This window comes from Atractosteus spatula, chromosome 15, assembly GCF_055471065.1.
Source record: "Atractosteus spatula isolate fAtrSpa1 chromosome 15, fAtrSpa1.hap1, whole genome shotgun sequence".
NCBI classification, from domain to species: domain Eukaryota; kingdom Metazoa; phylum Chordata; class Actinopteri; order Semionotiformes; family Lepisosteidae; genus Atractosteus; species Atractosteus spatula.
The window spans coordinates 6,099,843-6,118,373 of NC_142720.1; the positions used below are offsets into that span (position 1 = coordinate 6,099,843).

At 42.1% G+C, this 18,531-nt stretch overlaps 1 protein-coding gene across 4 annotated transcripts in view; it reads left to right on the plus strand.

The window, feature by feature from the left end:
* The window catches only part of mark1 (MAP/microtubule affinity-regulating kinase 1), a 98,501-nt gene that overhangs the window by 12,650 nt on the left and 67,320 nt on the right, over window positions 1-18,531 (plus strand). For all 4 annotated transcript variants that reach the window (XM_088933673.1, XM_088933675.1, XM_088933674.1 and 1 more), the window contains exon 2: window positions 13,298-13,501. In XM_088933673.1, the coding sequence (XP_088789799.1) occupies window positions 13,298-13,501 (204 nt within the window). The remainder of the gene's footprint in view (window positions 1-13,297; window positions 13,502-18,531) is intronic.

Below are 18,531 nucleotides of genomic sequence, written 5' to 3' on the forward strand. Positions count from 1 at the left end.
AAAATAGAAACAAGATGGAGTATTATCCAGATCTTAGGTTATTTTATTCCTTGCTAGGCTCTTTTGGCATTTATCTTTTTCAAGGGGCTGGTGTTGTTGTACTGCTTGTGCTGGAGTGCTGTCTGTAGTCCATTTAGAGAGCAGCTAGTGTGCATCTGCTCTCACAGTGGCCATGTGTCCTGATATACCCCTGTCTGCTAGGAACTTCCTGTCCTCCAGAGACTTGTAACTCACTGCCTACCAGCACATGAAGGAAGCCTATAATCCTGTTAATCATTATGCCCCCACCTGCAACCCTTTCATGAGCAAAGACCCCTCATTTCCTGATTGGACAAATACTGCGTAGTCTGGGAATAGAACGAGTCACTTGTGGTCTACCAACAATGAAGGGATGTTAATGAAGAAGCTTCCTTGCATATTAAGAGATGGTTTTTACTGTACAGGCCAATTGGAAGCAAAGCAGAAATGTGTAAGGAGCTCTTCTCTGCATCTTTCCTTTGACGGAAAGCAGTAGTCACTTTTGAACTGATAAAACAAGTGTGGAAATCGACATTTTAAGCGCATCTTTTGAGCATTTTTGCAAAAAGGAAAGGCTTTTCTGCTTCATCAGCTGTCAAAGATATCGCAGTTCACCTTTCTGACAGAACCCTGCTGTGGAGCAGGGTGAAGGTTTCAGCTCCCAGATATAATATTTGAGGTGTTTTTTTCTTTCCTTGTTGTGATGCATATAAACTTCCAGAAGTCACCGCATGTTCTGTCTGTTGCGTGTTAATTTCGAAGTTTTTTTACTGTAGACATTCTCTGTGTGTAAGACTTCAGAAGGTCAACTATAAAAAAAGCATGTAATGAAGAGCAAACTGAAATCGATTTTAGAAGTGGTATAATGGTACTTAGTAGTACAAAGCCGATCTTCAGAAACCATATGTTTGTGTCTGTTCCTCAAATGTCAAAGGTCTGTTTTAAAGGCTATTTGCAAACACAGGGTTGTGCTGGAGTTGAGTAAGCTTCTGAGAGGGCTGCCGTTAAAATTGACGAGAAGGAAAGGAATCTCATCCTGCTTTTAAGGTCCTGTTTTTCTTTTTCTTTTTATTAGAGACCTCAGGAAATGCATACCATGCTGTTTTAGGTCTAAAACAAAATTCCTCAGTATTCTGTGGAAACGAGAGCTTTGAATCCTCCACCAGCTGAACAGACTGAGATTTCACGATGCTGTGGTTCTTCATAATTTGTTCCACCTTGAACTGCAGTTTCATGTTTCGAAGTCTGAAGCTGTAAGACAGCTGACTTGTTAAGTAGACTTCATTGTGCTCGGCCTAAAGCTCAAAGTGGGACGATCACATCATTGTAAGGTTAATGCAGAGGATAAGTATACAAATATAAATATTTTTCATGGCTTTTGGGGTTTCCTCACTTGTGCTGTCTATGAAAAGAGCTTTAGTATCATGCTTCACTGAATATAATTTACTGAATGTGGTAGTTTGCCTTTAAGGTTAGTTCTGTCATATAGTCTCTCTAATTAATGTTGGATTTTGACCTGGACTCTATTTTTCATGACAGCTTTGAAATGGACTTTTATGTTCATGGCTTATAACATGACAGGGCCAGTGAAAGTGTAAGAGGATAACACTTTCAACATATAAAGCACTGTCCCAGAGATTTTGTCCTTGGAGTTGTATGTGTACCTTTATTAATTGACAAAAAAACAGAATTCAATAATTATTAACGATTTCTATATTTACTCAGTTGGTGTTAATACTTTCCTGCAGAGAACAGCTCCATCAGAAGTGGCTTGTTTTATTTATTTTTAGTTTAATTTTCCAATTTGTGGTGTTCTTCAGTGGTGATGTTACTAATTTTTAGCATTTTTATCCCCAAAACCACTCCTACATAACTGAAAAGGACACCTCTCTAACATGTGGATTAACATGTTTAACCTGACCATGCTAATCGTTAGCAGATCCTTAAGAAGGAGAACCCCTTCAGATGGTGGACTTCTGGGGAGTAAGGATTTATTATGAGGCCAGTGCCTGTCGGAGAAGGGCGGAGCTCTCCTGTCTATACCTGGCCTGAAGGGATTGCAACCACAGCTCAACAGTTGTTTGTTCCTGAGCAGCATTTCCAAAGTTTTGTTTTTGCTCAAAACTCTAAAGATATTATTTTTAGTTGTTCTATACACTGAACAGGGACATTATGCCAGATTTTGTGACTGGCAGGGTCATGAAATCACCACTGAGTTCCTGTGATTCTCCTAAACAGAGGCTTTAGAGTTGATCTGGATTCCGAGTCATGGTTTCTTTTTTTTTTTACAGTGACGGTGCATGCACAGACCCAAACACGACAGCATGACAGCATACACAGTTACAGGGATTCCGATGTTCATTTATTTAAAGTAACAGTATTTTCACGACCCTCTGATCCTTGCGTCCTTGGCTTACACTGATCCTGAATTATCTGTAGAAGGTTGTGTATAGTTTTCTGCTGGAAATGAACTGAAGCAGTACCCAGATGTTTGCAAGAAAGGTGCTGATGAATGCACTAGTGTTCCGCAAGTGGGTTCCTAGACGTTTTTAATGCCTTGGGCCACCTAGCTTGCTGGTTGAGATTGCTTGGTAGATGTTGTAAGTGTGCCACCATCACTCTGTGCATTTTCCGTGGAGACCTGTTTCAGAGCATGGTCTCCGACCAGCAGATGCATTTAGCAGTCTGTCCTTCTGGAGTTAATAGTAGCAAGGTTGTTATTCTGTAAAGTGCTGCAATTCAAAGGACTACATGGACTAAGAAGGATTACCAAGCGTCTTTTCAACTGGAAGGGGTCTGAACATAAAAAAGATTTATCTCCCAAACAACAAAGGATCAGAATGTGTTTTTGAGTAAAAGCAGTTGAAAAGCAATTACACAAATGTCTGGTCATTTCAGTCACCTAGTTTCTGACTTCACTTAAAAGTGAAAATAGAACAGATATGATTGAAAGAGCATTTAGTCTAGTGCTTGTGGGCTTTTTCCTTTATGTGATGTAACCTTTATGCTTTCATATGAACTTGGAAGACCCACTTTATCCTGTTAACAGCTGCTTTGCTACCCTGGTGTACTTAAAGTAACTAGTGGTGCTATAAAGACAGGGTTCTGAGCCTCCTGTCCTGTATTTTACAATCATCATTCATAATTCATTTACATGGCACAGTGCTTATCAAAGAATTGCCAGGATGAAACAGTTTTGCATTAATTAACATTCAGCAAAAGCAGATCTACAAGCTTTATTTCACATAAACTGGTGAATTGGATGTAGTGCTGATTTGCTCATCACCTGTGCAGGAAATTATTTCTTAATGTTGTCTTAGGGGGGAAAGGTTAAGATTGGAACACGGCCCTTCAAATTGCAGAATAAGCTTGTGTTTCTGTTTGTCCTGTTAACAAATCCGAGCAAACATGTTAACTGGTGCTGAATTTCATTCCATTAAAAAGCTCTACCAGCTATTCCAAATTAGCTGTATTTCAGATAAATGTCTTGTCGAAACTTGTGCTCCATTGCATTGTGTTTTAAAATGTGATCAGTAAAGGAAACAGTGTTAAGTGGGAGCCTTTTGTGAGGTACAGTAGGCCTAGGTCTGATCACAAGCACAGTTATACCATGTCAACAAAACAGCATCAACAAAAGAAAAAAATACAATATCTTCTTGGTCCTGCTTTACAGACTGTTCATTAAGCAAGTATTAAGCATTAAGCAAGTTAATAAAAATTACCTGTGAAGTTAATAATAGCTTGTTCCTTTAAGACAATGTATATATTGATGTTTTTGACATCTGTAGGGTATCCAATTGATTTTTATTAAAATGTCACTGTATTTTAGCTATAAATAAGCCTCAGAGACCCTTTTTGTTCTGTGGTATCAGATGGTACCCTTTCCTTTTAGCTGTCAGTTTTAATCACCTCATTTTTGTTTCTGAATTGGAAAATCTCGGATGCATATGTTTTCAGCAGTGTGATTGAAGCAAGGCGTAATTTCCACCGTGAAAACAATCAGCCTTTTGAAGGCAGCTGTCTGTGATCTTCGTCTCTTAAGCCTCAAATAGCTATACTTTTGAAAAGTGGGCCGTTGCCTGAGCCCCCCAGTTCTGGGGGGAGACGTCATGGAGGGGGTCTTGATTTATTCAGAAATGATTGCTTCGTGTTGGCACCTCCAGCCCAAACATTGCAGGCTCATCTTCCTATTTAGTGTTGACAGATGCATGCTGGACAGTTTAGTATCCAGTTACAGGGGCCTGCGTGTGTGTTATCATCACCTTGAGCCATTGGCCATTTCAATTACAACCCTGATAAACGTGGATTTTTTTTTTGTTTCTCTTTTTGTCCTCTAACCTTACTTCAGACTTTGCGAGTAATACTGTACCTTAAAGTTGATACACCTATGGACTTGGTATGGTATCGTCGTGTCATTTTATCTAAAAAACTAGGCAGTAATTAGAGGCGGAATACTGAGCCTCTTTGGCATGATTTTGTCAATATTACGTTTGTTTCCATGACGACAAACACCTCTTGTTCTCCAGAGCTGTGTGACTGCAAACACAATCCGCTGAAAGACCCGAAGACACTAGGTTTCTGAGAAATGGAGTTTTATACTTCTGTATAAACATGTTGGTATGTTTATACAGTGTGACTTGTATTTTTACAATTGAATGTTTGCAAGTAACCATCTCTATATTGGAACAAGCGGTTATTGAAAATGGATGGACAGCATCATCACTCTTAGTGCACAGGCCCTATCTCCACGTTTGATGTGTCCTCTGAAAACATCCATAATAGATACTTCTTGGCCTTTCTGGTCTCTGTGACGTCATAGATTATAATTGTTCTGTCAGGATTTGAGAGTAAATAATGTTGGACTAGAAAGACACATAATGAAAAGGCATCTTAAAAATTGAGACTTAAAAACTTCTACCTTTTTTGCAGCTTAAGAACTTAAAGGATATAAAAGAGGCATGTTACCACTTTAGAAAATTGTGTATTGCTTTTTATTGTGCTGATTTATGGTTGTTGCTATGCAAGAAGACGTGAGACAAATGACTGTCGAGTGGGTAATCTTGACATCTAAAAAACAGAAAAGCCAGACTTCACTGTTCAAGGGTGTTTTTGATTTTCTCATTTAGTCTTTTCATTTACCCAACTTCTATGAATTCCCTGTTTATTTGATTTTAACATGCATTGATTTACCCTTTACGGTACTTTTGAAATGTCAATAACCTAATCCGTCTTGAGGAAATACTATTGTGTTTAAGGAGTGATCGATTTTCATCACAGATAATCATTTTCCGTGTGGTCAATGGAAATGTGATCCACATTTTTTATTTTCACAAAACGTTTGATATTGTAGGGTTCTTATAAACATCAGTAAACATCAAATGTAGGTTTTACTTTTAGTTGGATCAGTTTTACTAAACTTGTTGAACATCAAGGCACGATGCTTAGGAGATGTAAACTTTTTCAGTTTTCATTTTATTAAAATTTGTCCCAATTTAGTTGCTTTATTTGTGTGGGTTGTTTCATGCGGAAGAAAGAGATTTATGGAAGAGTTAAGGGATCAAGCTTATAATCCGGAAACAACATTATAAAGCCTGCAGATTTCCATAAGATTGCATAATATTTAGAATTAAAAAAGGCCCTTTTACAGTTTTATGTGGTTCCTGTAGAGAGGCTGCAATATTTCAGAGATCTGTGGGGAAGATTCCCGTACACCCCTGAGCCAACAGCTGTATTCCAGTGGTTTTGAAATTCAAATATTTAGGATTTTGGAAACCTAACAAAAAGCAAGCTATACAGCTTCAGAGGTCCCCTACTGCTGGGTGTATTTTAGTTTTTAAAATCTAAATTGTAGAGGTCTGTAATACTGCTTCAGCACTGTACTACAAAGTTCATTTTCAGACAGTTGAATAAAGTAGCCCAGAAATCTCTCTTTCACATTTGTTTTGTAAAATTAAAATTGATTTCTGTTTGTCACAGATATAACCTGAAAATGCAAACAGAGCACAGTTGTGGAGCTCACTTTGCCTTTCAAGGTGTTTGTTGTTGTGTTATATTCTTATTCTCCCTTAAGGTGTTGTGTAAGACCCATGATAAACAATAGACCCAATTCAGGCTGAAAAACAGATTTCAATTGCAGGACGTTAGATCTCTGTGCTGAGCGCTCTGGATTGAGTATGAATACTCACCTAGTCCTGGGCTTTTGGTCATAATATCTTTGCAGCGTTTTCTTTCTGCATCTGCATCAGAACTAAAGGTCAACGGTGTCTGAGTTTCAGTTGCATAATTGCAGGACCATCCCCAAGTCGGATGAATTCAGTTATTTCAGCATTAGCAAAATCGTTAAGTGTTTGAAGGAAGACCCTGCTACTCTGGATGGGGAATAGTGTGCTGGATGGTAAGGCGTATTTTTAATTTAAAAGACATGTCATTCCTCAAAGGGACCGACCTAGCCAACCCAATGGACTTCTGCGGACCCAAGAGTGTAGTGCAAACCAAAGGACACAAATGGAAGTCCGATGAACTGAGGAGCGGGAGTCTGGGCACAGTCTGCTATGCTCCCATTGGTTCTGTCAGGAAATGGCAGATGAGTGGAGATCCTCAGATCAAATGATGGGCCGTAAGTTTTATTATGTAAAGTGAAGCTTTTCATCTGCAGGCTTAGAGGTGTGTAAACTGACTTATTTCACACTGTAGATTTGAACCCGGTCAGCTGTGCTAACTTCTGCAATGCCGTGGCACCCAAGAATAAAACAGTCTCTGTGCAACTTGACATTTACCCCCACAGAACTCCTTCCTGTTCACAGGTCAGCATGGCTGTGGCAAACCACATGAGATGATGACAATAGGAAGAGCTTCTTGTTTACACACAGGGCTGTTGGGGGTCTGGAACAAGCTACCCAACTGTGCTGTCTACATCAGCCCCGTCACTTCTTTCAAGGGGCAGCCGGATGGGTTCCTTAGTTCCTTAATTAGGTACTGAAAAATCAAGCTTGTTCGCACATTTTCTTATGTCATTGAATGCAAAATCTTGCTCAGTTCTGCTGCAACGCATTTCTGTTCTTCCTAATTGTTCAAGGAAATCTGATAATTGGTATTGCCACGATCAGCTTTAGTTTTTTCTCTGTGGCTGAATCACATCGCAACCTGAAGCACAGGAGTGATTAGAAATAAGTGGACAGTAAATCTTTCCCTGCTTCCACAGCATGCTCTGGACTGGAAAGTTAAAAACTACTGTAGTTTGCATCAAAAGGCTTTTTTTATTTGGTGTTTGGTGTTCTTTTCCTCGCACTGTTTTCAAATGCATAATAACATTGGCTCAGAAATGAACAATTATCTTACAGTTCTTTAATTTGGTTGTATATCGATTTTTTTATTCTTCCCCTCTAAAAAAGCTGTTTTCATAGGCATTGGCCATACTGATTAAGGTAAACCTGCAATAAAAAATAACAAATGACACGCAGTTTCTGTTGTCATGTCGTGTGGTTGGGCTCTCAGAACACGATTCCTACACTGCCTCTCTAGACACTCGGACTGCTACATCTATAATGTCTGGTTGCTCCTGTGTGGCCCAGTGAAAAACGCGTATTTCTGACAAGGGTACAACTGCTAACCGCTCCTTCCCTGAGTTTTAGTGCTTGTGGTCACAGCTGCTCTGCAGGAGAGAAACAGGAGGTTCTTCTTGACACAAAGGGTTGTGGGATTGGGAGTCTGTGACAAGCTATCCACCCACCCATCCATTCTTAATATATAAAACATGCCTGCTTTATTCTTCTATTTTCTTTCCTTTAGTAAAATTAGTTCTTCAGTTACAACTCGCGTCGCATAGTACACATTAGTACGTACAGTAGTCGCAAAACCAGCTTTTATTTTTTAAGGTGTATCAAGTGTTCAGTTTGGGCACGTTTTTTATGGTCCGGCATCCTTACAGAATACGTTCATGTCCTCAATCCCAAGTTCATCTCAGGGTGGAAACGTGATGAAAAGCCATGACCCTGAGCACTGCTCATCTTCCTCTACAGTATGCTTGGGTTGTGTTTTGGACTCATTGGTAACATTGTATGATAGAAGATAAAACAGCAGCGAACATCCTGAAGGCTTAACAGTAGAACATTGTATACAGCGACCTTCTGCGGAGGTTATGGTGGGCTTATTCGTTATTGACTACGTGTGCTCGAACATGGTTTTGTGGTATGGAATTGGAGCACATGCTTGGGGCCATCTTGGAATGCAAACGGTGAAGTGTTGCAAAAGGGCGGAATTCCGTTAAGTGTTACTTTGTGCTGTGTCCACACTTGTGCGATATTTTAACAGCACAAAGAGAGACGGTGTGCAGAGCTCAACACTGAAGTTGTGCCGGTGTGTGCAGTGTGCTACTCGGGCAGCCAGCTTAAGGAACTGTGGAGAGGAAATCGGGCTCTTTCCTTGTTTGTGGACGGCGTGTTATTTGTTTCATGACGGGTCTCCTGCTGCCGGGGATGTGTTCCGTTTTTTTTGTCGGCACGCTTACCGGAAAAGCTCCGAGATGCCCCCTGTTCCGAATGCCTGGCGGCCCATGAGAAGGTCAGAGGTCGTTTAGCTTTGTGTCCTGTGTGCTCAGAGTTAGACAGTGGAGACTGAAGCTGTACCAGGCGTGCCCAGCCCTGCAGGAACATGGAGCTGTGTCGTTTTGATCGATTACCTAGGCAGGCCATTCTTTTAATTCAATTAGAGAGCATTTGGGTAGTCTTCAGCCCTCAGCTGAAGCATGAGTAGTCCAGCGTTCCCTTAAAATGGACCCTTATTTGCTTAATTCATTATTAGGATTTTCAGAAACAGGTGGCATATATGGCTAAACTGATGGTGGCTCTTCAGGACCTGGTTTTGACACCTCTGACATGCATTAAGCTCTGTCTGTTGTCTACTGTATAATTCAGTGTTTGTGCCACATCGTAGAGTTAGCATTGTTATTTGTTGTAATTCTGCCTCAGTATCTGTTGTGTGGGGTGTGTGGTGTGTGGTGGAGCAGCCCGGCAGCCTCTCGCCCTGCACTGGGGACACATCACTGTGCTTTGGCATCTTCATTTCTTATCATCCCGAGTTAGTGTCCTGTTCAGAGGATACTTTTTTTCCAAAAAATAACCATGACAATAGAGAGCTACACTCAGCATGTTAATGGCTTTTATGCAATGGACTTGAATCTATGACTGTGCGGCAGATAAGAATTTGGGGATAATTGTTTTTTTTACTTCAATGTTTTAAATTGCATATAAAATAATATTGCCTATGCCAGAGATGGGAGCTGCACCGATGTCATCTTCAAAACATTACTTTACTACAACATGAAAGACCGCTGCGCAAGTTCACAACCGCATAGCTTGCTATCGACTCCCAGCCTAAGTGTAACAGCCTTGGGCGGGAGTCAAAGAGACTGCTCTAAAAGATTTCAGACATACTCCCATCTTGGCTGCAGCACTCTTTGCAGTACAGTGTTAACAGGTATGGGGCTTGTCTCGGAATGAGAAAGCAAAGATGCCTTTAGCAATAATGAATCCAAATGATGTGTCTGATTATCAGCTCTTTAAATTGATTATACTCTGGAGTGATGGCATTAGAGGGTGTTGGTCAAAATATTCAGCAGGATTCCTTCTGGGCAGATGGAGTCATGGAATGTCTAATTGGTACAATATCAATACTGAAGCACTAGAGAAATAATAACAGTAGAGATCATTTTACAGTGATGTTTGAAGTCATTGATAGTGGTTGTTTTGAAATCATTCTTATACCAGAATGATACTATCCTTATTTAAAATTTGATTTTGTCACGCAAATTGCTGTGCACACTGTTCAGAGCAGAAGTGCTCTTTCAAAAATCGACAGACAAAAAGATCTCTTCAGCTTGTTGTAAATGGGTACGTTTTGTGCTTGTCAAACAAACATGACCCTTTTGCAATTCAGATTCAGAACAGGTTGTTCTTGCAGGTTTTCTTCATGACCGCCTTGGAACTAATAAAACCGATTTCATGCGTCCACTTTGTTCCAGGGCTGGATGGGGGATTCCTCTCAGTGTGATGAGAGTTTTTTCCTCTGGGATGAGGAAACAGTTGTGCTAAGTGGCCTTGTAGTGAACAGGGGACCCAGGGGAATCTCCGAATGGATCCCTCTGCACTCTGGCAGTGTGTGTCCTGTTAATGGATAGAGCAGGTCCTTCAGACAGCAGGCAACACTCAAGAGAAGATGACTCTCTTCCTCTCTATAAGGCTTCCTACTCGGCCTGGTGTCCACGGATTTCTCATTCTCTATATTCAATATTTTAAAGCATACTACCTAGACTTTTGACAGGTTGTTTTTTTGACCTGAGAGCTCCAATGATGTGCAGGCCAGCCCCTAGGTCCTGGATATTTCCAGTATGTCACCTTATTTTAAGTACATTTGAAAAAATGGGTGTGGGAATACAATAACAAATGCTTTGCTTTTATGCACTTTGTAACAGAGCCTGCTACTTGCTAAACCACAAGCTGCAGTAGGTACCGATCGCTTTTCTTGCCTATTGACGAACAATTCCCAAAAGGCAGTGTGCTCCTTTTAAAAGTAATGTCCGCTGCATCCATTTCATGTGGGTTGGCAGGGCCGGTTTATACTTCACATCATTTGTTCTGGAAACTGCTTACAGGGATTGTTGCAGATGTGTTGACAAACCTGCGCTCCCCTTCTCTGTAGACCTCATCTGGGATTTACTGGCACATAGTGGAAAAAAATTTTAGAATTCTAAAATTCTAAGCACATTTGTGTAAAAGCCCCTGTGATCACTACCACACGATTTTATATCTATGAAGAATGATGATGTTTTAAGATCTGATCGACAGGTTTTCAGGACAGCCCACAGACCTAGTTTTAGAAGAGCAGTGCTATAGACCCTTCCCTGTTGTGCCTTTCAAGGTTGCCCGTTACTCTTTCTGACTAACATGTATTTGAAACAATAGGCGTTACGGCCTGCCCTTTTCTGTGGTGTGAAGGTGCGCCCAGCTTTGGGAATCTGTCTCATGGTGAAGACTACAGGCAATGTCCCCTTTCCAGGTCTCATGTAGACCTGGTGTACAACTCTTGACTATTCTCCATGTTTGTGGACTTTGGTAAAATTCATCTAAATGGGAGCAGTTTACACGGGACACAGAATAAGGTGCCAGGTATTTTACCCGTGCCTGTAATCTTTGAGACGTCATGTCCTGCCGTGAGCGTCTGCTCTAGAACCAGTTCTCCTACACAGTGCTGCCAAAGGACGATCAGATGTAGGACTTTAACCAATGGGAAAGCAGTGGTGGAGTTAAAACATGCCTAGATGTTTGTGGATATCTGGGAACAGGCATGCCCAGGAGCAAAACTGTGCAGAGAAAAGGCTTCTCAGTGAGGATGCTTTTACACAAGTGTGTCCTGAACTATGCCTCTGTTATCTGATAGGAGGGTATTGCGGTTATGTACAGGCGGGTCATGAGAGTTCATGCTCTTGTAGAGAAGGTGCAGCATTCACCTATGGCTCAGGGCTGCCTCAGATCTCTTTTCACCTAATGTGTGCTTTTGACCGTGGTGATGATGAGACGATTGCACAATAATTCATGAGGTTGCAATTTCTGTAATATGTGTCAGTGGCGTGCATTTTTGCTTAAATGTTTTTTTCCCACCTGATTATATCTAGGAATGATAGGACACATTGCAATGCTTAAGGAAGTTTTTTTTTTGTAATGGCTGCACGCTCAAGCCCAAAGTCTTCTGCAGTGTAAACAGAAGGGGGCTGTTCCTTGCGTCTCTGACTGCTAATGGGATTAGACAAATCTTCCTGCTCCCCCCTGCTCAGTGACGGTGACTGTTCAGCCACTTGTTGGACAGTGATCTTTCCTGGACATGTATGTATATCTCTGTGTGCTGACTCTGGAGAATGAAAGTTGCCCTGCAGAAGGACTGCTTCCTGTTTGCCAGAGGTGGTGCTGATTTAGGCCTAATGAGTGTACCTCCCACCTCCAGACGCATGGCATGTGTGAGTTCAGTCTGATGCTGCTGTGCCCTCTTCAGAGGGCAATATGAGGGTCTGTTTCTGGGATTTATGTTCCGCAAAACAATTACTCTTGTGTCCTCAAATGTACTAGGTTTTTAAAAAGAAGACGGTTCATGTGAAAGGTCACAGCTAAGTGAATCACAGGACGGACCCCACTGTGAAGCAGGCTCATGTGACAGAAGTGATGGTGTTTGTGTGCTGCAAGCGGTCTTGCAGGGGGGCTAAAAGAAGGGCCATCACTTGCATCAATAAGGTTGAGTTTTAAAAAGATATTCTGCCAAAGAGAAATGTTCATGAAGCTCCCACGGCTCTCTTGCAGAATGTCTTTACCAGATATTTTAGAAATATCTTCCATCCCAGGCTGCAAATATTAATAACCTGTCAAATGTCTGTACCGAGTTATTGTGTTGGGGGGCGGAAAGACTCAAATAATTCTGCTGAGTGTAGTGGGCTAAGCTGAAATTGCTTATTGTAGTCTGCAAAATCTAGTCATATTTTTACTTTTTCCTTGAGTTTTCTTAGACTTGTATCATAAATCTATACATAAGTTGTGCAACTCACAGCTGCTTGAATCATGTGTATCCTCTGTCCTTATTATTTTTTTCACTGGCAGTACTGTACTGGATCAGCATTTTCTTTTGATGTGCTTCTCTTTGGCAACACCTTTACAGGCTGGATATTGCAGTTCATGTGTAGGTATTACCTCACATTAGGAGGTGCTCCTACTGGGCTGACCTTAAGCAGCGCATTCTGGTTGTGTGGTGAATGCTGCTGTCTTTCAAACTCAAATATCCCAAGATTCTCCTGACTTCTGCAAAAACTGAGATTTCTCACTTTCCAAGTCTTTGACTTGACCTGATGTCATTAACATATCTCTCTAGTCCTAGCTCTAGGAAAGGCGTGAACCCAGTCCTTTGCCACAGATCTTAGAAAAAAAATTATGTACAAATATTGGGTAAAAAAAGGAAGAGCAGAAGATCCTTAGAGGACTCTGGAGGTCTGTGACATGGGAGTACTGAAAGGTTAACTGGGGTGTTTGTTCCAGATGTTCAGAGCGTTTGAAAATCTCTTCTACAGATGCAATCTTTAAAAAAATAAAATTATGATCAGTTTTATGTTCTTTAGGACTGCATGCAGTTGCTACAATGCCACTTTGTTTTGACACAATGCTTTTAAGGGCCAAATTAATAAATGTACTGTTTTGCCCTGCTCTGTCCTGTCCTGACTTGCAGTGTGTTTTATCCTTCTGTCCAGCACACGTCGGTAGACGGATACCATGAACCTCACATCCAGCCTTCCAAATCCAGCAGCCGGCAGAACATCCCGCGCTGTCGAAACTCCGTCGCGTCCACCGCCGACGAACAGCCGCACATCGGCAACTACCGCCTGCTCAAGACCATCGGCAAGGGCAACTTCGCCAAAGTCAAGCTGGCCCGGCACGTGCTGACTGGACGGGAGGTGAGCGCCACGATACCGCCCGCTTATTAACACTAGACGCGGAGGAGAAGCCGCGCCGTAGGACGGCGGCGTTGTAGTCAGGTGTAGGCCCGGTGTTGTTTTTGACAGGGCATCTTGGCTAGGTCTGTTTCTATACCACCTTTTAGGAATTGAGGTGCCTGGAGAACATCACCAGCTTTCAGGGTTATTATTTGTGAAAATGACCTGAAGTTTTGGAATCTGTTCAGGGGTGCTGTGTGGACTACTGAGAGTCCTAAATCATGTGATTGGTGAGGCCCGAGAACATCTGAGCTTCTGACGAAGAGAGTGGTGGGGTGTGTCATTCAAATCATTCTACGTGCAGTACACCCTCGCTTTTACTGACTTCAGATTTAATGGACAAAATCTGGTAAATGAGGGTTTTGTCCCCAAAAGGGGCATTTCTCTTTATCTCTCTGGTAATGCTTAGATGCCTAATCTTGCATCTAAGTGTGCTTACCGTGATGAGTATACTATTGTACTTTGTGATCTCTTGCTCTATAAAGTTTAGAGAAGTGAATGGCCTTACAGGGTGATGAGAAGAGAAAAAGGGTCAATGTGACTGTAATGGAGACTTGAGAGTCAATTGGAAAATTAGAATCTGGAGCATCAGTGGCTCACGTGTGTGTGAGAGATCTGGTTATTCCAATATGTTGTACAGGAGAGGACATGTTGCTGCTGCTTAAACTGAAATATGATGTAGAAGTCAGGTGTTGTTGCAGGGAATCTTGACTGGATGAAGCTGTTTTAAAGTGGTAGGTTGAGCACTCTTGCCGTGTAAACGTCTGTGGTGTTGAATAGCAGTCTGCGGCCAATACACTGGCCAAACACATGAAACTGGATTTCCAAAGCAGTGGCGCGGCTTTGGCGATTGTGTAAATGGTGAAGTGAGTAAAAGAACATATGGTGAAGCTTTGAGAGCGCCCACTGAAGAGATGGAGCTTCTCTGTAAGAAACTTCATAATCCAGGAAGGCAGCATCATATTATCCCAACTGTACAATGCCAGTAAGCCAGCTCTTGTCAATACAGTATATTATTTTTAAAATAAAGTGTAATTCACTACAGTACCTTCTTTTTATAAACATTCAGTAGGCTTGTATACAGTACTGTACATATATATTTTTCCCATGTGCGAGTGTATTTTTTGGGCTTGAAATATCTCATTGGTGATTTAATAGCCAGCTAGTGATATTAGATATGTCTTATCCCCTATCAGTCTGCTAAAGCAAGGGAATACTGTTTTGTAAAATGTGTTTAAATGAAGTCGGCCTGAGCGCGAGCATTTCTTTTGTGCATCAGTATGGATTAAGTTGTCTGTTTGGAGCCGATGTGCAGCACGTTGCTAGTGCGTACTTGAAGCAAATCTGAATGCATGTTCTTCTGCAGAGACAACAGAGTCACGTTGAGCCTAAATGCAAGAATAAAGGGTTTGTGAAAGGTTGCATTATTAAGAGACTCTTACTGATCTTTTGCGGTTGCCGTCTCTATAACCTCGACCTCCTCAGACAATAAAGAATAACCCTGTGATAATATACCACAAACACTATTAGGGAAGCAGTCTTGGTAGAACTGTTTAGGTAGGGATATTAAGTATTGTTTTTATAGAAGATTTGCTTGTAATGGCAAATTGAGAAGAACAGAAAAGTACCTTGTCTGTGCATTTCTAACCAACTGCGTCAGCTGGCATCTCCTTGATTCCTTTTGCTACCTGTGCATCTGTGCTTCCACATTTTTCAGCTAGCCCTTTGTAGCGGAGTGAAATCTCATCTTGTTCCAGCTGACTTCATCATTGATTGGATCTTTTTTGTTTTAACAGAGGTTCTCACAGAACGGGCATAATGGGCTGTGCATGCAGTAAGAAATGAAAGAACAGAAAAATACAAATCTAGGTGATGCAGTCTGTTCCTTTGAAGAGTGAGCTCCCTCGGGCGGCAGATACTGTTGCTGTTCTTGAATTTCTCTCCCCTGGGTGTGATGTCACCCGCGCCCAGCCCTTCGCACATAACACACCCTGCCGCATGGAACAAAAATAGGCTGTTGTCCTCCATCAAAGCAGCCTTAGTTTAAGAAACCTGGGAATGGCTGCGTGCAAGAGGAATTCTGTGTGGTCTTTTCCTTGCTGGAGTAAGGAAATTCTGCCGTAGTCTTGGCCTTCTTCTAAAACAAGCACAGCGTTTTATTTTACTCAGCATCTCGTGTACATGTGCAACTAGTGTCATCTGCGGTTGCCAGGTTAATGTTAGCACTGGAACATTGACCACAGCTTTTTTCATCAGACCAATCTGTGTAGCATTACAGCTGCACACAAACAAAGGTTCATGTAAACAAGCTGCTGCAGTACCATGCAGAAGTATTCTATGGTATCCCATTTTGTTAAATACACATTTTTTAAAATGTGATATTTTGTTCTAAACCCGAACGCTCAAAGTCCTATGTGTGAGACAAACCACAGTAAATCTCAGCAAAAACTTCCCAAAGTTTTTTCCTGAAATCATGAGATCCACTGTTATGGCCCACGGACAGAGGCCACTCAACTAATTGTGTTCTCATTAGGGCAATTTTTTGCACCTAAAACCATTTTTCTTTCATATGAATTACCTATTTTTGTTTGTAGCTTTGAGTGGGGAGAGTTGGTCGTGAATATAACACATATTCATGGCTGCTTTAAAGACACTGTATATGAGAAAGAGAATACGCCATATGAGGAAAGACCTGACCAATGGACTGCTGTTCTTTTGTTTTTGAGTCAGTTCGGAGAGAAAAAAGTTGAGCTCTGTCTAGACTCATTTTCCTGCTGAATTATTGACACGTTCACTCATTTGGACATGGCTGCTTCATTCCTGAGTGACAAGTAGCTCTGTGGGTTAAAAACTCCTTTCGCTCGAGGCCAAAGCGCACATGACTGATGAAAGATGTTGAGAGCCGGGCTAGGCTGTGGCCTGGGACCGTGCAAGCAGACTGCTGCGGAAACGGGAGATGGGTTGTGCAAGACCAGTTTTGCTGGCTGCAGAAGGCCTCATTCTTAGTGTGTCGCGCCGTGAGGAGAAATAAGTGAAACTCATTGACACAAGAGCATGTATACCGGTGGCCTTCTCTGTGTTCTGTGCCATTCGGTACTCGTACCAGTGGAAAAAGCCAGCTGGTTTTCTGGCCGTGACATTCCCTGCGGGCGTTTGAGAGAGCGGCTCCCACCTGGTGCTGTAACGGACTGTGGATTTATGCGCCTTGACCGTCTGAACCGCCGCCCTGCCCAGGCCCTGGTGCGTTGTAATGAGCTCTTCCTCATGCACACCTCTCCTCGCTTTTTCCATCGCTTGCGTCACAAGCTTCTGCTCCATCTGGACAGAGCTCTCAAGCGTTCAGCCTGGGACGGGGTGGTGGGGGCGGGGGCGGGGGGGATGAAAATGATTTTGAAATGATCATTGAAACCAATGATTTCCAGGTCATTGGTGGCGGGGCTCTTGCAAGTCCTTTTATAGAATTTCAACCCTTTGGGCAGAAAGATGAGGTAATTGAGATTAGATTTTACCCTGGGGTTCCACAACCTTGCTTGTAGCTACTTAATTGTATTTATTGGTTGAGCCTGTTTTGCTGTTTCAAGAGGTGCCAGTTTGTGTCCTTAAGGCAGTGCACTAGCAAAGCTGTAATTGTCATTAAAGACATTGAGTTAAAACATCTGACCCCATTTTAATGATTTCATTTTTAAAATAGGTTTCTAATGCTTATTAGTGCTGCAAGGGCACGTAGTTTAGCTTAGAGATAATAAAGGAGAGCAGGAATCCACAACTGTCTTGTGCCCAAAGTTGTCCTGTGCTGTGTATTGAAGATTCAAAAGAGCAGGGACTCGAGAGATGTGTCTGAATGAAACCGGTCATTTCGTTGTAAAACGTGCCCGGTATTTCTTGAGTTGGTTCATTAGGTTATAGTATTTGGCTCTCTGTTGCCTTCATCTGTCTGTTCTCTGTTCCTTTTGAAAACATCAGTCTTCCTGCATTCCTCTTTGCAAACAAATCCTGTAGCAAAAGCTAAACTGCCGATTCAGTTCACCACGTAGAAGGCCTTCGCCCCTGCTCTAATGCGAGCAGGAAGGATTCTGGCTCGTGAGCTCGTGCTTACCTAGAAGAGGAAAGAATGGCAACGAAAATAGAATCCACCTGCGCACGTCGTGCTCGCTCTGCCTTCTCCCTGTGCTCTTATTCCTCTGGAAAACGGCAGCGCGATGAGGAAGGTCTTCCGGCAGATCCCAGAACAGAACAGTTCAGGCGTGCTATTTTATCAGCTACCCCTCTTTTTTCCCTGATACCAGTTGTTTGTGCACAGGGAAAGAAATTTGGATATTTTGCTTCCATGGGTCACCTGTTTGGACACCAGATTTTTTGCCCAACTCGGAATGTTTCGTTATTTAACCAGACTTAACCGTGCTGGTAAAATAATGTAAATATTGTATAAAATGTGCCACAAGTAGCTTTTACCTTCCCGGGCCACTGAAGTCCAGGAGTACTGCAGGCTGTTTTAGGATCATACTGAATGTTTATGCATCTGTGAGGTTGCTTTTCAGTGATTTCCAGCAGCAGATGCAATTAACTGCTCAGTGCATGATGCTCAGTGTTGCAGTTTCGTTCTGCTTGCTGGGCTTGGAAAGGTGGGCTCTTTAGAGTGAGCACGTGTCAAATTCAGTACTTTGCTATCAGATGGACGCTGACCTTCTTTCTCCTTGCTGCCTAGTTGGAAAAATCTCTTTTCCGTATTCCACCTGAGGCGGCTTTTTTCTCCTTTCCTGTTGTTTGAAGGTTAATTTAGGAGATTGCAGATGTGACACAGAGGTTGGTGCCCACCTGGTTATGAAGTAAGAAGTAACAGTCCAGTAAACTTGCTGGGCTCTGTCACCGATGCGCATTTGCAGCCAGTCAGAGGACAGGTTGCACATCTTGTACTGAAATGTCCACTTCCATTCCTGCCGATGGTGGGATTGGCAGTGTTCCAAGTTCAGTCTACGTTTCCAAACACAAAA